This window comes from Eutrigla gurnardus (assembly GCF_963514095.1).
Source record: "Eutrigla gurnardus genome assembly, chromosome: 18".
Taxonomy (NCBI): Eukaryota; Metazoa; Chordata; class Actinopteri; order Perciformes; family Triglidae; genus Eutrigla; species Eutrigla gurnardus.
The window spans coordinates 15,513,969-15,529,657 of record NC_139929.1 but is presented as its reverse complement, the minus strand read 5'-3'; the positions used below and the strand labels follow the sequence as shown (position 1 = coordinate 15,529,657).

At 40.8% G+C, this 15,689-nt stretch overlaps 1 protein-coding gene across 4 annotated transcripts in view; it reads left to right on the top strand.

Annotated features, from left to right (window-relative positions):
• Positions 1-5,948: 5,948 nt before the first annotated feature.
• The window catches only part of col11a1a (collagen, type XI, alpha 1a), a 74,047-nt gene continuing 64,306 nt past the window's right edge, over positions 5,949-15,689 (top strand). For 3 of the 4 annotated variants that reach the window (XM_084033291.1, XM_084033288.1, XM_084033290.1), the window contains exons 1-4: positions 5,950-6,332; positions 10,742-10,906; positions 11,435-11,648; positions 14,100-14,262. In XM_084033291.1, coding sequence (XP_083889417.1) covers positions 6,218-6,332; positions 10,742-10,906; positions 11,435-11,648; positions 14,100-14,262 — 657 coding nt within the window. In that variant the 5' untranslated portion in view covers positions 5,950-6,217. Of the gene's footprint in view, positions 6,333-10,741; positions 10,907-11,434; positions 11,649-14,099; positions 14,263-15,689 lie in introns of all 4 variants that reach the window. The other variant, XM_084033289.1, reaches the window with a different exon arrangement.

Genomic DNA, 15,689 nt, shown 5'->3' with positions numbered 1-15,689 from the left:
TAGTTGCATTATAACCGGATTTTGTGTATTAAAAAAATTGCTCATCATAGGTTGCATGTCTATTCATGGCCTTGGTAGGATGGCTCACTACATTCAACTGGATGGTCATTTTAGGGGATTGTGCTTTGTACTTCTGAACTGTATTGCATTACACATAAAGGCATTTCTGTTATTCAGACTCATCTCTATAAACGGGGTGGATGAAAGAATACGACCACCTGAGTTTAACACACCACAAACCACTTCCAAAATGACCATACGGTTGAATCAACACCTCTAGTTTCAACAGAAGCTGAACATTATAACCTTCATAAAATTCAGTTTTATTACAATTGTTTTAGCAGTGTACCTTATAAACTGGCAACTGACTGTACATCTATATACATAATGTAATGTTATATCATGTCCTTACTACTAAATACAACAGCATCACAACTGCTAATCCAGTTAACTGTCACATTATCTTGTCTATGATTTCAATTTACACACATTCCAAGTTTTAATATTTTTTGGCCAATGCTGTTTAACGTTTAATGATTGCAGTGGATTTGATTTTCACCCTGCTCTCTTCACATCAACACACCATCTGGCCACCTCAGCTCATTTTGCCATGACCTTTACTAAATTTCTCTGCTGCACCAGACTATACCAAATCAATTTCCGATTATATTCACAGTGTGGACCTCTGTTTAACTTTCACCTTGCCACCTGTAAGGAGGATGGCCCGAGAGAGAGTCAATGGTATATTTGCTGCAGAATAGGACTGCCGTCTGTTTTTTAACGGCTGCAGCCTCACATCAGCCTCACATACCAAGGTCATGCAACTCTCCTAACTTTACATTTTCGTCCTAAGGGCTCAGTGGAGATCCGCCCCGACCAGGTGGTGCAGACATACAGCTCTACCTTCAGCTTCATGATTGGCTGAAAGCAGAGCTACGCTGTAGGTGATGAATTGTTCCATTTAGGGAGGGAAATTGGTGTAGCACTCAAACTGTCCATGAAGCTATCACACTCTGTGGTTCACAGCAATTTTGCAAACTTTCAAAAGCCCCATCAACTTTACGTGAACTTTATTTTTATGTCATGGGTGAAAATTGCCACGTAAGAAATCTTTTACTGTGACCGACTGAGGTTTATGAGCACAAATTGGAGAGTAATTCTTGAAACAAGATTGAAGGTCAAAAAAGTATTAAATCAAAATGCATTAAAAAAATTTAGATTGATTTTTATCTTTTTTGTAGTTTTTTCTAAGACAAGCTACCTTAGATCTTATGCCAACTATTTGTATTCCAACGTGTGGTAAACAGCATGTATAAACCAATAATTATCAAGTCATATAGGAAAAGCATGCAGCCCTGAAATTATACTTTTATCAGCTGAGGCTTTGAATGCCTCTCAGCTACTATGTGCTCAGATTGCGGCTTCCTTTCTCTCATGTGCTGTAGTATCCAACTGCTTCCCATTAAGGACATGTGTAGCCCAGGCCACACTTCTGTTCAAAATATAGTTTTTCCTCTCAGCATGGTTCAGGCAGATCTGCTCGGTGTAGCTATGTGTTAGAGAAAACACAAAATATGCAAATGTAACTGGCTCTGTATCTGGTTGTGTATGACCACGAAGAGTAATTTCAATGGCACGAATCTCCAAAACAACCATACCCTTTTCCTACAACCCTTCAAACAAGTGAAGCCTTGGCTTTCCACAGATAAGCTCAAATTACCAAAAATCTTGTTGGGTTTCTTATAGAAGACTTTCAGTCTCAAGGTGACTAAATTTACCAATTGATTCAACATTCTAAAGTGTATTTATTCTTATGAAATACTGTGGTAGCCAAAAATAATGTTAGTGAAGTGAGGGAACTTTTTCTTGCTTGTGTGAGACGGAGGACGAGAGTGAGTGTGGAGAAAGAGCTCTTTATACTCTCCTCGTGCAGTGTGTAAACAGTGACAGACAGTGCCGGGTGGTTGGCTGGAGTGTGCCTGTGAAAAGTGCTTGTGTTTCAGTACTATGTCAGGTAAAAGTCATGGCAAGTGAAATAACTATACTCATTAAACATGTCTAACAGGAAGTATTTTAAATCAATATCAGATTTTGAATCAACTCCAATATATTTTGTGGCACAAAGGTCCGTGTCCTTTTTCTAAACATGTCACTGGCCTCCATATCATGTTTGGTGGCTCGACAAAATACTTGCATAATTGCCATCTGGATCCTGTGATTTGCATTTTTTCCTACTTTAGTGAATGACCGAACAGCGTTGAATGGTTGATCGGTTGTTTTACGGGTATCTACTGCTAAATAAATGCTCGTGACATTGAGTCCTCCTCTTGTAATTCAATAACACGAAACACTCCTTATATCACAATTGTTCTTGTCCAGTTGAATATATATTACGTTATCTGACCCATTCATTTATTTAACCTCATATGAGGTCCATCTTGGTGGATTAGATGTCTACATACAGTATTCAGTATATTGAACAGTGGAGCATTGTATGGCTGCTCCGGGGCACTTTATTTTTATTTTGGTGGTCATTCCTGACCCAACCAGTGTGTTGGTAACTTTCCATCGCCAGTCAAAAGTTGGCTTCTTTATAACCATTGGCCAGTGGTTTATTATTATTTATATCATGAGGAATGTCACCTTAACAAAGTAGTAAATCAAACTCAACCCACAATGTTTTTCTAACCTTCTTATTTCAACCCAAACTGTGGTCTTGTGTAACCAAGTTGGTTTGTGCTTTAACCTAACCAAACCTAACCATTGCGGTGTAAGATCAGAATTATTTAGATCGGTTTTATTTAAAAAAAATAACCTTATAACTAATATAATTCTGTTGATTGTGACTGCAGATCAGAAAACACTCATACAGTATGATCTACCATTTTAAAGGGCATGCACCAACACTGGATTTTGCCATTTAATTAGAATCTTACATAGTTTGAAAATTGACTTTCTGATTTACAACAAGAATGAACTGTGCCAGTTATGACATATTCCACCCATCCAATCTTTGAAAAGGCTTCATCATTTGTGGCAAACAAACAAACATAGCAGCCCTTTTGTTCAACTTCTTCCTGGATGGTCCTCCAGTGCCCTTTGTAAGCCCCAAACAGGTCTCAGTTGCATCAGTCAGGCCCAGAATACTGTCAGAGCAAGGCAACCATCGGGAATAAGCTGTCACGTGAGTGTCTCAAACTAATCTCAACTAGCTCTAGGTAGCACAATGCTTCTTGAACAAAGGACAATACAGTTGTAATTGCAAAAAATTGTGTTGATAATAACAAGTCCTAACAACCTACACATCATGATTATCTCTCAAAACAGGGCACCCCCATTACAAGTGACTCAGCTGAAATGAACTGATTCACAACTGAAAATTAAAATAGCGCCGTTGTCGTAGACGCCAATGGTCTATAGCAAAAGCTGTCAATTACTTTAGGAGCTTATAATAAAGAGAGTGAAACTAGATGGGTGGATATAGATGTATACTGTATTGTTGTTGCCATGAGGAAATTTGACTTTCCATCAACAAATACACACAACATGAGAAAACAGAAGAAATTAACAATACACAAAAATACAAAACAGGTAATTCAAAAATAAGCATAGCCATCCATACACATAAATATGTTTGTGTGTGTACCCCAATACAGCCTAATGTACCCTGCACTTATTTTAGACTACTGTATACAAGTCCAGCTGGCACAAAGGGGTTCTTCAGTTTGCATCACTGAGCTCAGTATCATCTGCCTGATGGGAGCAGTTCACACTGAGAGTGCAGATATTGGGAGGCTTTACTTTGCCTGTTGTGTGCACAGTACACTGGTCAAAGAGAGACTGAAGATAGATATGGCCGATGATTTTCACTATTTTAAACACGTGTATAAAGACAGTAATAGCATCATCCGTACTCTGTCCCTCTCTCTTATAATATAAAACACCAAACGCGTCTCAAAGCATTTCATCACAACTGATGTGAAGTCCCGCAATACCAAGCTCATTCTTGAATTGGAATAACTTCCATGTAAAGAGATTTTACTTGGGACCGCCACCAGAGCCCATGAAGCACACTGGAGCCCGATGATGGCTGCCCCTGTTCTCTGAACCATGAGAAGACGGGATGTAACATGAAAAAACATCTTTCCGCCCGGACACCAATTCCTCCCAGAGAGATGGCCCTGCTTTTTGCCACTGGCCATCCAGGAGGATCATCTGATACTGTTTGGCAGGAAACAGGCTGAGTCTGGCTGGCTGGGAAGGATGAGCTGGCTGACAGACAGAGTCTGGTCAGGGTCCATGCCTTCACTGGACTGAGCCCAGAGATACAAGGAGCTAACTGTCTTCTGGACTGACCCCTGTTTCTAAAAGGCCATTAGATGAGGAACCCTGGAATCCCTCTGCCCGCTGCAATCACTCTTTAATAGGGTTGTCCAAAAGTGTGTTTCAGTCAACTTTCCTTATTGGGTCTTGTTTCAGGATATTCATTTCAGAGTTTTGCACAGAATTATTGAAACAGGGGGAAACCACTGGGAACAAGTGGAGCTATTTCATACTGTTGGCAGGTGATTGCATTTGTTCTCAGAGCAGGAAGTGACCCTGCAGACTGATCAGGAAACACTGATATATTGATTTGGCATTTGAGTGAGAAATGCATTCGTAACAAGTTTTATGAAAAGTGCATTCAGGGAGGAACAGTAATTGCACGTTATTAATATCGATGTAATCATTTAGCCTTTCAATTAAATTAGCTGAAAACTGATATTAAGCTTTTTTTCACAAGAAGGAAGTGTTGTGTGTTGTGTGCTAAAAAGTCGTATTCTTTTTCACTTAAGACATTCTTCCAAAATATAGTCCCTGAATTGGTGTTTGGTGGTGAAAAGTTATATTGTGTGTTGGTCCAAAATCTACCATTCAACTTGGTTGAGATCTGGGAAATATATTTATGGAACTCAGTGCAAGTGTACAAGCCTAATTTCCATTCCCACAGTTTGCCAAAATTACAAACACCCTTAAACAACGCATATCGATATTGAGAAGACCAGCAAAGAATAAGCAGTTTCACAGATTGTGTTGCACAATTTGCATATATATATTTCCATAATACAACAGCATCACAACTGCTGTTACTGACCATTACACATGGCTGTGGCTATTTATATCATCACCATGGTATTACACAATACCTGAATCATCACTCAGGTGTTTCCTTTTCATTTCTCACCCAGACCCTGCATCATCAAATGTCTCCTGTCCCTGTCCTTTCTCATTCCGATACAATGTATATATTTATAGCATATAACATATGTATATAACATTAGCATTAGTGTTTGGAAAAGTGACAGATAAATAACTGATACTAATTCCCAACCACATGGATTCTAGCTGATCAGGTTCTGCACAGTGATTTTACCGGTTCTGTTAAATGAATAAATATTTTACTGTCAAGAAGGCGGATGCGCTACTTTGATAACATGCTATTTATAAGTATTGAATTGATCTGAAACAGTGGATGCCTAGTAATCATATAATGATATGTACTTTTGTATTTATATATATATATATATTTACTGACTGTACTCTTCATAACTTCATAAGTGGGTTATAACAGTTCCTTGTTTACTCACTAAATACTGTATTTATGCTGACAATGACAGCAGTTATGTGCTCCAGCTCATGTGATATTAATGGCTGATAAATATACATAATATACTGATAATATCTATAGGTAGCTTATTATAGCAACAATCTGCATGCACAGTTCTGTAATTTCATCATTCCTAGATCGTTACCAATTTTGTCACGGTTTTATTTTTCTTTCCTTTCCTCCGAACACTCGAGAGAGACTTGGGGGCGCATTACAAAGCTAATGGGTGGACCCTAAGGAGAATTTCCAGCCCCGTGATTTGCTAATCGGGGGCTGGCTCCCTTGTCATTTCCCTGTAATCGTGGCTCCGGTTTGTGGAGCTTGCCCAGCCCTCCTGTCCGTGGACGCACCAAGTGTACCGACTGCACTCTGTGCGTTTTGGTTAAAGCCCGACTACCTTCACTGTGAAGGCTGGGCACTGGGAAGGAGGATCGGGGGCCTGAGAGAAGAGGCTGAACTTCTCACTTATGGCTTTTTTGTAGGACATTTTCCATCATCATTTGGGATTGTGGAAGGGACGTCATTTAAATTTACCTGAAGTCGCTCAAAAGTTGTATTCAGTTTTGGACCATGGAGATGCAAAGGTGGTCCACAAGGTGGAAAACGAAAAGGTGGTTTATGGATTCCACTGTAACTGCATTCATCACTTTAACCCTGGTTCTACAGGCTACCAATGTCCGAGCAGGTAAGACTAATGAACTGTATCTGGCCTAAAGGGGACGGGACCGAAAACTCGGTAACTCATGATGGAGATGAGAAGATTTACCTGGGCACATGCGTCGTCGCGTTAGCTTCGTAGTCCGTTGTAACGTACCTGTGTGATTGAGCGCTAATTGGAAGCCACCAACAAACAACAAACACCAAATAAAAGCAGTAAAACGGCGGCGCGCTCATTGAGGGGACGGTTAAACAAGGAGAGGACACTTATAGAGTACAGTAGGGGGGGTTGCTTGAGGTGCACATATTTTGTTGGTCAAAAACACTATTCATTAGCACACAGTTTACCGCAGGGCTACTTTTACGCATGAATGGGAAGCGTCCGCTCACAAGATGAAACACCTTGCCCAATTAAATCCATCCTAAGCCGCTGGTATGTACTTACAGAGATCAGGAACACAGAGCGTCGTCTCTTGCTTTTTAAGATTCACTGCGACTGAAAGGAAGCTCTTTGTTTGGACGGGGGTCCGCTAGGTGGATGTGGACACGGTTAGCAGGGTGGATTTACTCAGCCAGGCGACGCTGGACAGACGCTGGACTTTGATAACACGCTTCTTACAGATGTTGACTTGAACTGAAACAGTGATGCCTCATAATGATCATGCACTATTTAAATTCAGCATGATGGGATATTGACTGTGATAGTGTGGAGTGCTGCGAATCTGTTGGACTGACTCTTTATAAATGAATTCAGGGAATGTAAGATTCGACCATCCAGGATAGGTGGCTGATTGAAGGGTATCAGGGCACACTTTTTCTCCAGAACTAATGATGTTCTGTGGAGAACATGTTCACAATGTGGATCTCCTGTCAGTGCAGCGTGCAGAGCCCCTCTGGGTCTGCAGGTGACAAAGTGGTCAGGCAGGTTCACCCTATCTCCACACTGCCCTGGTCCACACTCAAGCCCAAAAGCTGGCTTGTGACCCCCCTCCCCCCCAATGCCCACTTCTTCCCCACAACTTTGCACTTAGATGTTTTGTCGGATGCAGTACAAGGCTGTGTTGTGTCAGCGGTGGGAATGCTTCCCGTTTAAGTACTGAGCAGTTATTTGATGATGGTCCTTGTTGCACTTCCCTATGATTTCAAAGCCTTCAAAGAGCAGGCCTTCATATGGGCCTAGCCTGCAGCCATAATGGCCACAAGTCACAGGGTTCAGGATTACATAGGCCTCACACCTTGACCTATGGACAACTCTGTGAGGATCTATTGTTGCATGCAGATACAGGTAGAGGCTTGGGATACATTTTTGTTTATCTCCAGAATGACAATTTTCCAGAATGGGAAATCAGCCTTGCTTTTTAATACCTTATTTTGAAATGTTTCATAAACACATGGGTGGTGATGTCTCAAAAGTTTAACCAATAATAAAATAACTTATTTCAGGTAATGTCATTGATTTGATTTATACTGTCCAAATCAATGGATGCTGCTTTTTTATTAATTTACCAATGGGAATTACAACCTGCTAGTTCAGAAGATACTGGAGGGTAATTTTACCTCAGATTGAAAGTCTGATCTTTCCGAACACATCAACTCCTGCCTCTTAAAAAAAGAAAAAGAAAAAAAAAAAGAAATCTCAAGCATTCAGCTGTCGGCTCTGTTTTCCGGGGTCTCAGTCAGATAAAGCCGTTTCTGCAGGGTGCCCTCTTCATCTAGCAGTGTACAGACACGTTTTCTCAGCCCCCGGGGCGCAGGCATGTGCATTCCAGCAGACAAAGCTAGCATTTTCAGAGACCTCTCCCTAATGTGCTCAACCGGGAGCGTCAGCTAATCAGCTCTTTGCTGGACCTTTGTCATGTGTAGCTGTCACATATTTATAGTCATTGCTGGATCATTTGGGGACACACTTTTCTTCCTCCACAGAAAAACCACAGCTTGAAATTGTGCTATAACTGTAACTTCCTACTCAAATTCTGAAATGGGGATAATCACAAGGGACTTTCTATAACATGACCTGTTCTGATTAAGAAAAATACTGTGATGAGATGTGTTAATATTCATGTGGAGGCATACAGTGAAAGGAGTTAATGAGAGGAAAAGCAAGGGAGGGTGGATCCTTTGAAAAACTGGGCAGGTCTCGGTGAAGTTTCTTTGGTATGACACCAGCATAAAGCTGTCTTGTTTTAGCCAGCAGCATGGTGGAAGTTAGAGGAAGGAGAGAGGGGGAGTGGGAGAGAGAGGGAGGGGGGGACATATAGAGAGACATTCTGGCTGAAGATATTATTAGAGTCTCAGGGAGCTACGGGTGAAAAGGTCCTCCTCCATTTATTAGCCAAATTCACCTTTGTGTTAAGACGTGAGGGCTGGAAATGACATGACAGGAGGTGAATTTATCATATTAAATTGCTCAAGTGTTACATACTTTGTGATAAAGGATGAGATGAGACAGACGTTTTTGGCCTCTGTCCTAAGACAGGTGCTATGTTATCTCTTGGAACACGTTGTTAGCATCGGTATACACCTGTGGACAAGATTATATGAAATGAGTTGATTTATGTCCTGTAGCTAATGGGTCCTACTGCTCCGCCTTCCTGTGCTTTCCTCTGCAGTTTGCATGATGATGTTCAGATGAATCCCTGAGCAATAGAGGCCTGGCTGAATTTGGGTTAGCTAGATTTTTCTCTCTTACCTCCAGATTTAAGGAGGTCCATGCCTTCATGCCACCTGAGCTCTGCTGGTAGCTGCATGGTGTGTTTGCTCAGCCCCGATGGCAAACTCACACCAGCTCATCACATGCACTCTTTTAAAACCTGTGCACACTCATTTGGCCACCTTAATGGATTGGCCCGTATTGACGTTTTCTCAGCACCTCTGTGTGAGGGTCGTAGCCTGGCCACATCTGGAACATATGAGTCTTGGAGTTTGAACTGAAAGCAACTCTGCAGGAACTCACAATGAGGTCCTCAGTTCACTCTCCAAAGTAAGTAGCTGGTTCATCCTCAAAAGCTACAAAAGGCCAAGTTGTGCTTAGTAATAGCATTCCTGGGGAGTAACAGTTTGCTGATTTTGCTCTCAACTTCACATGTTATCTGATGTCTTTACATAATTTGCTAATCTTTGTTCCTCTGTCCTCTGAGCTCAGCAAGAGGAGCATCCTCTGTATCAACTCCAACTCACTCCAATTTCATCAATAATTCCACACACATTTCCCTTATATTAGGGATATTACATTTCTGTCTTCAGGTTCAGATTGCTTTTGATACTATATAAGAGGATGATATGTCTGAAATGGCTTGCTTTTATTGTTCTGCCCATTTCCTATTTGTTCCGTTCAGAGTGTTTGCTGTATTGGACTGTTTATAGTTTAGCTTTACGTTACCATGGATTTAAGCAGACCAGCTCTCGTTGCCTTCATCGCGATGTGCATCTGGTCCCCTGCAGGTGTTGTATAAGGTGCTAGAATATAAGGATACCAGATGTAGGCTAGGCCTTTTTTGTGAAAATACCTTTAGCATGATAAACTTAACATATTTATGAAGGCCCGTCCATAGAAATAAAATCCTTGAGAATTTACGAGCAATGCTTGTGCCACCTTCACGCTTTTCTGAACAGAATGAAACAGTCTGTTTATTTGCTTTTTCCTTGCCACTGATGGAATGTTGACCAGAGATTGTTGACATTTTCTTAAGATCCCTCTTGTATCAAGAAGTTACGGAACCTTTCAGAGTTTCTTGCCTACTTGCCAACCACAACAATGGCTTTAGAGCCGTCAGAAAAGGTGCTTGCTGATGCTTTCAGACACCTTGGCATGCTAATTTAGCCCACAAAAACAGCTTAGTCTATTTAACAGTCACCTATTGTGTTGACCGGTTTAGTCGGATATCGCAATGGTCTGAGTGAAGTGAGAGCCTACTTTTATTTTTAAATATTAGTTTTAAGCTTTTGGATGGTGCTTTATTCATAGTGCCCACAAACCATGTGTCCATTGAGCCTCTAAATCTGTCCTACAACAAGTAACACTGTGTTTATGGTCTCATTCTGCATACATTTCTCTATTGGACCTTGCTTAGTAAAACACCTCCCAGGTACAATGGCTATCTAACATCTAACAAAATATATTGCTGCGCTTTGGTTTCTTTCATCATGTTCACCAAGCCAAGACACTCTTATATAAAAAGTGCATCAGATTGAAGAGAATGGAAAACCCTGAGAGCCTTTGGTGATCACTTAGTGACTTGGTGACTTATCAAGGTAAAGAGCAACAGGAAAAGATATCAAGGATACGTTAATCATAGAGAGGGTTTTCATAATACTGTCACTAATGTGTCATAGTGCCATTTTGATGACAGAGGTACTGGAATGCGATTGCTTTTGATTGGGGGATATATCTTACAAAAACGTGTGCTGTGACCTAACTGATGTTTTATCTGCTCCCAGCAGAACCAGTGGACCTGCTTAAAGTATTAGAATTTCAAAATTACCCCGAAGGAGTGACGAAAACATCAGGACTTTGCAAAAACCGAAGAGCATCAATGCCGGACTCAGCTTACAGAGTTGCCAAGCAGGTCCAGATCAGTGCCCCCACCACGCAGTTATTCCCTGGTAAGACCAATTTTTCAATCTCTAATCTCTTTCCAAGACCATGTGTAAACTGGTAAAGACGTTAGTGTGTTTAAAAGGAGTCTTTTGACAGTGGATTTTTCGATTGTTATTATTAAATTAGAGTCAAGGGTGAGCAACACTTTTCTTTTTCAGTCTTCCCAAAACCTTTTTGACAAATAGCTAGAAAAACATGCAAAGGAGGAGTTCTGTATGTGACTCATTTCTGTACACTCATCATTTAGATGCTTAATACTTGTGCCTCACACAACAGCAAAACAGACACACACACACATACAAAGCAATTCATACACTGATGGCAGAGGAGCCGCCTGTACATCAGGATCTATCAAAATGATTGCTTAAGATGAGAACACTGAAGCTGAGACCTTGTTGCTCTGAACTGAATGGGTCATAAATAGATAATTATATAATAGATAGTATATATTTTCAGTTAGGTTGGAAGTTTCCTCTGTCACAATAACTCTAACCCATTCACCTGTCTTTTCCAACACTCCTTTGGCCGTGCAGGAGGTGTTTTTCCTGAGGACTTCTCCATCCTGACCACAGTGCGACCCAAGTCAGGCCTCCAGTCCTTCCTGCTGTCAATTTACAACAAGCAGGGAGTCCAGCAGCTGGGCGTGGAAGTGGGACGCTCACCTGTCTTCCTGTATGAGGATCAGACTGGCAGGCCAGCACCGGAGGACTACCCTCTCTTCCGTTCTCTCAACCTTGCTGACGGAAAGTACGTCAAATATCAAACATCCACTCACTGATTACCACACTCAAACACAGCCACACACTCTCAGACTCGAGGTTAAAGATGATGCAGAAGGAATGGGTGTTGCAGCATGAAGGGTGCGCAGAACAGTTGTTGTAGGTCACTGAGGTGTCTCGATCAATAATGCTTGATGGTGCAAGGGAACATACCAAATGTAATCCAACTGACGAAGTAACCGCAAGATCGATTTGCTAGAAAATGCCTTATCAATGGCCCATCATTGGATATATTATTGTGTGGTTGATCAATACATTGGTTGTCTGTGGAAAAACAAAATCTTAAAATGAGTTATATTACCAAAGCAACCAAAAGGTGAAAAGGTTTTTCTGGTTTTCACTTGTTCTTCTTGATAAAAGCAAGAAAACAACCCAGATCTTCCCATTTTTGCACCACAGGTGCTCATGACCGGATTATCCATCCCATCGGGTGTCCATGGGCACAGAGACAGGTCAGAGACAGGGAGACACTGGATTATTGGGGCACAGCAGGGACTGCTATGGGCAACCTGACCTCATCCATGAACTCACTGCCTCTGTTATTTTAGAGAGGGGGGGCAGGAAGGAGGAAAGGGGCAGTCTTAAACTTGCTTTTTACCCCCTTGGATTACCTCATCCAACCAGAAACAGCGCTCTAACCTTTTAGCATTAAACCTGATTATCTTCTTCCAGGTTCAGAAATCCCAGAACTTTCACCCAGAGCTGTGGTTTAGCTGAAATGAGCCCATGTTCAGAGGCAACGGGGAATACATAAACAAATATTGGGGAAAATGCATCTATGATATAGTATTCTTAAGTTTGTTTTCACTCACCAAGCATGCTCTGTGAGGATAGTTTGTTTTTTGAGCTTTTGAGGGAAGTCATAACTCAGTAACAATATTTGTGTGACCCAAATTGGCTTTAAATGAGTTCTAACAATGGTAGAAGGAAGTTTGTTTTTACAAAAAATCCGCAATTTGCATATCGCAACAAAGAGATGGAGTTAAAACTCCCAGCCAGCTTTGTGTTGGTTATGAAGGGCTGTTTTGTCCCGTGTGTAGTTTTTGTGACCCAGCGTCTAAGGAGCAGTGTTTTCTGTAGAGGATTTTTACCACTTCTAACACACTTAGTGTGAAACACACTTGCTGTGAATGCATTCCAGCCCGAAACCTTGACTAAATCTTCATTGACTACAGCTCAGGCTGTGTACAGTATGAAATCCCCGTCCACGTATTCATTGTTACTAAGAAGCATATGCCAAGCTTGAAGAGAGAGGCACAATGATGATATTGCTTTGGTGAAAAAGAGCATTACCCTTTCTCAAAAGGGAAGGGGAGGTGAAAAGGAGGATTTACAGCGAGCTGTTGCACTGTATACCATTAGATTGATCTTGTTTAAGCTCTTTAAACATGTGTTTCATTAGATTGCATTTCAATTTGCATTTTCAAATATAATGTCACTCTTCAAAAGTTTGAGAATCAGTTTAAACCTATCAAAGTCAACATTTGCTTTTCTGCCATATAAGGTGACAAGTAATCCTTCCTGCTGTACTGCTAAGCCCGGAGAGTGTTGCACGTTTATTTTCCTCTGAGCTCTGTTGCCTTCCCCGGAATGTCTCTCGATGATCTAGCTGGGTTCATGTTAATTGGACATTTTTCCTCTTCTCATGACAAGATTTACCATACAGATGTATTCATATGATATCAAATGTATTATATACATCTGTACTTGTGATAAATGCTTCTCATATCGCCATCTTGAGCTACAGTGGTGCCAGGGCTCATCTTCCACCTCGGAACAATGTTTTGACTGTGTGTCTCCTGCTCTGGCAAGGCAGGCCTTCCTGAATCCTGACACGCACTTTCCACAATGTTCACCATGTCTGTCATGCCGAGTAACCCAGAAGGAGGATTAAGTTTTGAGTTTAATGAGTGTAATCCTGTGTTAAACAGGGCCAGAGTGTGGGGGCAAGAATGTGGTGCACTGCTGCCTGGTATGCAATAGCCCTTAAGTGCAGTGGCAAATGGTCCAGAGGTGAGGGAGGTGTCAGACTCACGTGTGACCTCTGTTAACCCTTTGCATCTATGGGTGTTGTTGAACGAAATGTATCGTACACTTCTGAGGTGTATCAGCATCACAGCATCCTGAGTTTCTCTCTCCTTGAGGTGCATTGTTATATATAAAAGGTGGCTTATGGTCCTAATATGAGTGTTGATAAGATTTCCTTAGAATATAATCAACCGGATGTCATGTTATTGACTAAACACTTGCCCCCCAAATAATAATTTTTTTATATATTTCATCATCCTGCATTTTCAGTAATTATCGTACTCTCATAATTTTCACTTACAAAGTTGACTGACGTGAGAAACTGTAGCTTAAGTAACAGCAATCAGTGACTCTTGTACTATTGACCTCTCCTTGTTATGTCCTTGACCAGGTGGCATCGTGTGGCCATCAGTGTGGAGAAGAAGACGGTCACCATCATTGTAGACTGTAAGAAGAAGATCATCAAGCCTCTCCTCAGGAGTGACGATGGTTCCATCAGCACCGATGGCATTACCGTCTTCGGCACCAGGATCCTGGATGAGGAGGTTTTCCAGGTACAGTTTTCAGTGTGACGGACTGTGCAAACATGTCCGTTATGTTGTGGTTGATTCACTTCTGCTGCATGTTGCCGCCATTATGTTATTTATTACATCCAGAATGATGTAACACCGAACTACCACTAAAAATGGCCTCAAAACAGTAGTGATATTTACTGTACTGTGTGTACTAAAGCGCTTCGCTTAAGGAGGTTGAGGCAACCCTGGGCCTCTTTGATGTAAGGGATGGATGTGGAGATGATACACCTGGTTGTGTTCAATTATTTAGAGTGTATTACATCAATATCATGTATACTGTGTATCTGAAGCCTTTTATCAAGGCACCGTGTGCTGTAGTATACTTTGATAATCGTGCAGAAGAGTTCTAGCAGAAGTTTACAGATTTTCTTGTTTTTTACCTACTGATGATCACATGAGGAACCTGATCAATGTGCTGTTCTACCTACTATTCCTGAGTGCGAGAAGCTCAGGTTATATGTAGTGCTTAATATTGTACAATAGTTTCTGCTGTTTGGGCAGCCTTTTGAAATTATAATCAACAGATTGTAGGCAAACACTAAAGAATCAAAACAATAAGGGGGATTACATTGTATTTCTGGAAGCTAAGACAAATGGAAATGCTAATATTGTGATATGGATGACTGATACTCCTCTTCTGGCCATCTACCCCGTACATGGGGATAAAATGGCTTCTAACCACAAACATAACTGACCTTGTTGAAATTGACAGTGCAGTATTCCATTACCCACTTTTGACAAAAAAACAAAACAACTGCCAAGTGTTAAATACAATAGCAGTTCTGCTGTTAAGATTTGTTTAAATAAATAAAGATATTGGTTTGAATGATGAATTATATATATACTTGGCTCTAGAGAAGAAAGACTGCTGGTTTTTAAGAAATCAGTTGTAAGGTTCTAGGGTGGCATTGATTGATGAGGATAAACAATTTGTTATTGTGATCATTTTCACTGATATAACGATTGCAGTATTCTTTGGAATATTAGAGTGAATCATCATTTTTGCATCAGTATAGTAACTTTCATTGAAAAACATAAAAATGATCACACAAAGATGTTTTGATGAAGTCTGTAGAATATAATGTGTAGGACTGAATGTCTCTGCAACACGACAATATTTAATTTAAAGTGGTAGTTTGACACACATTTCACTTTGACAAATATTGTGCTTCCTGCGTTTTAAAAAATGCTGTAGGCCATATTGCAAAAATATTTTTTGCATGTATAACACTTTTTGGAAACATGGTGCATGCTTTGATCTTTTTAAACAAAATGTAAATGTGGACAACTTCCTGGGATTTGAGTATGCTATCATCTCCATAGTCAGTGATTTGATGCTTGAGTTTACACTTTGAGGCACAGTTCATCCAGAGGTGGGAAGGATGTAAACAGTGACAGACAATGGC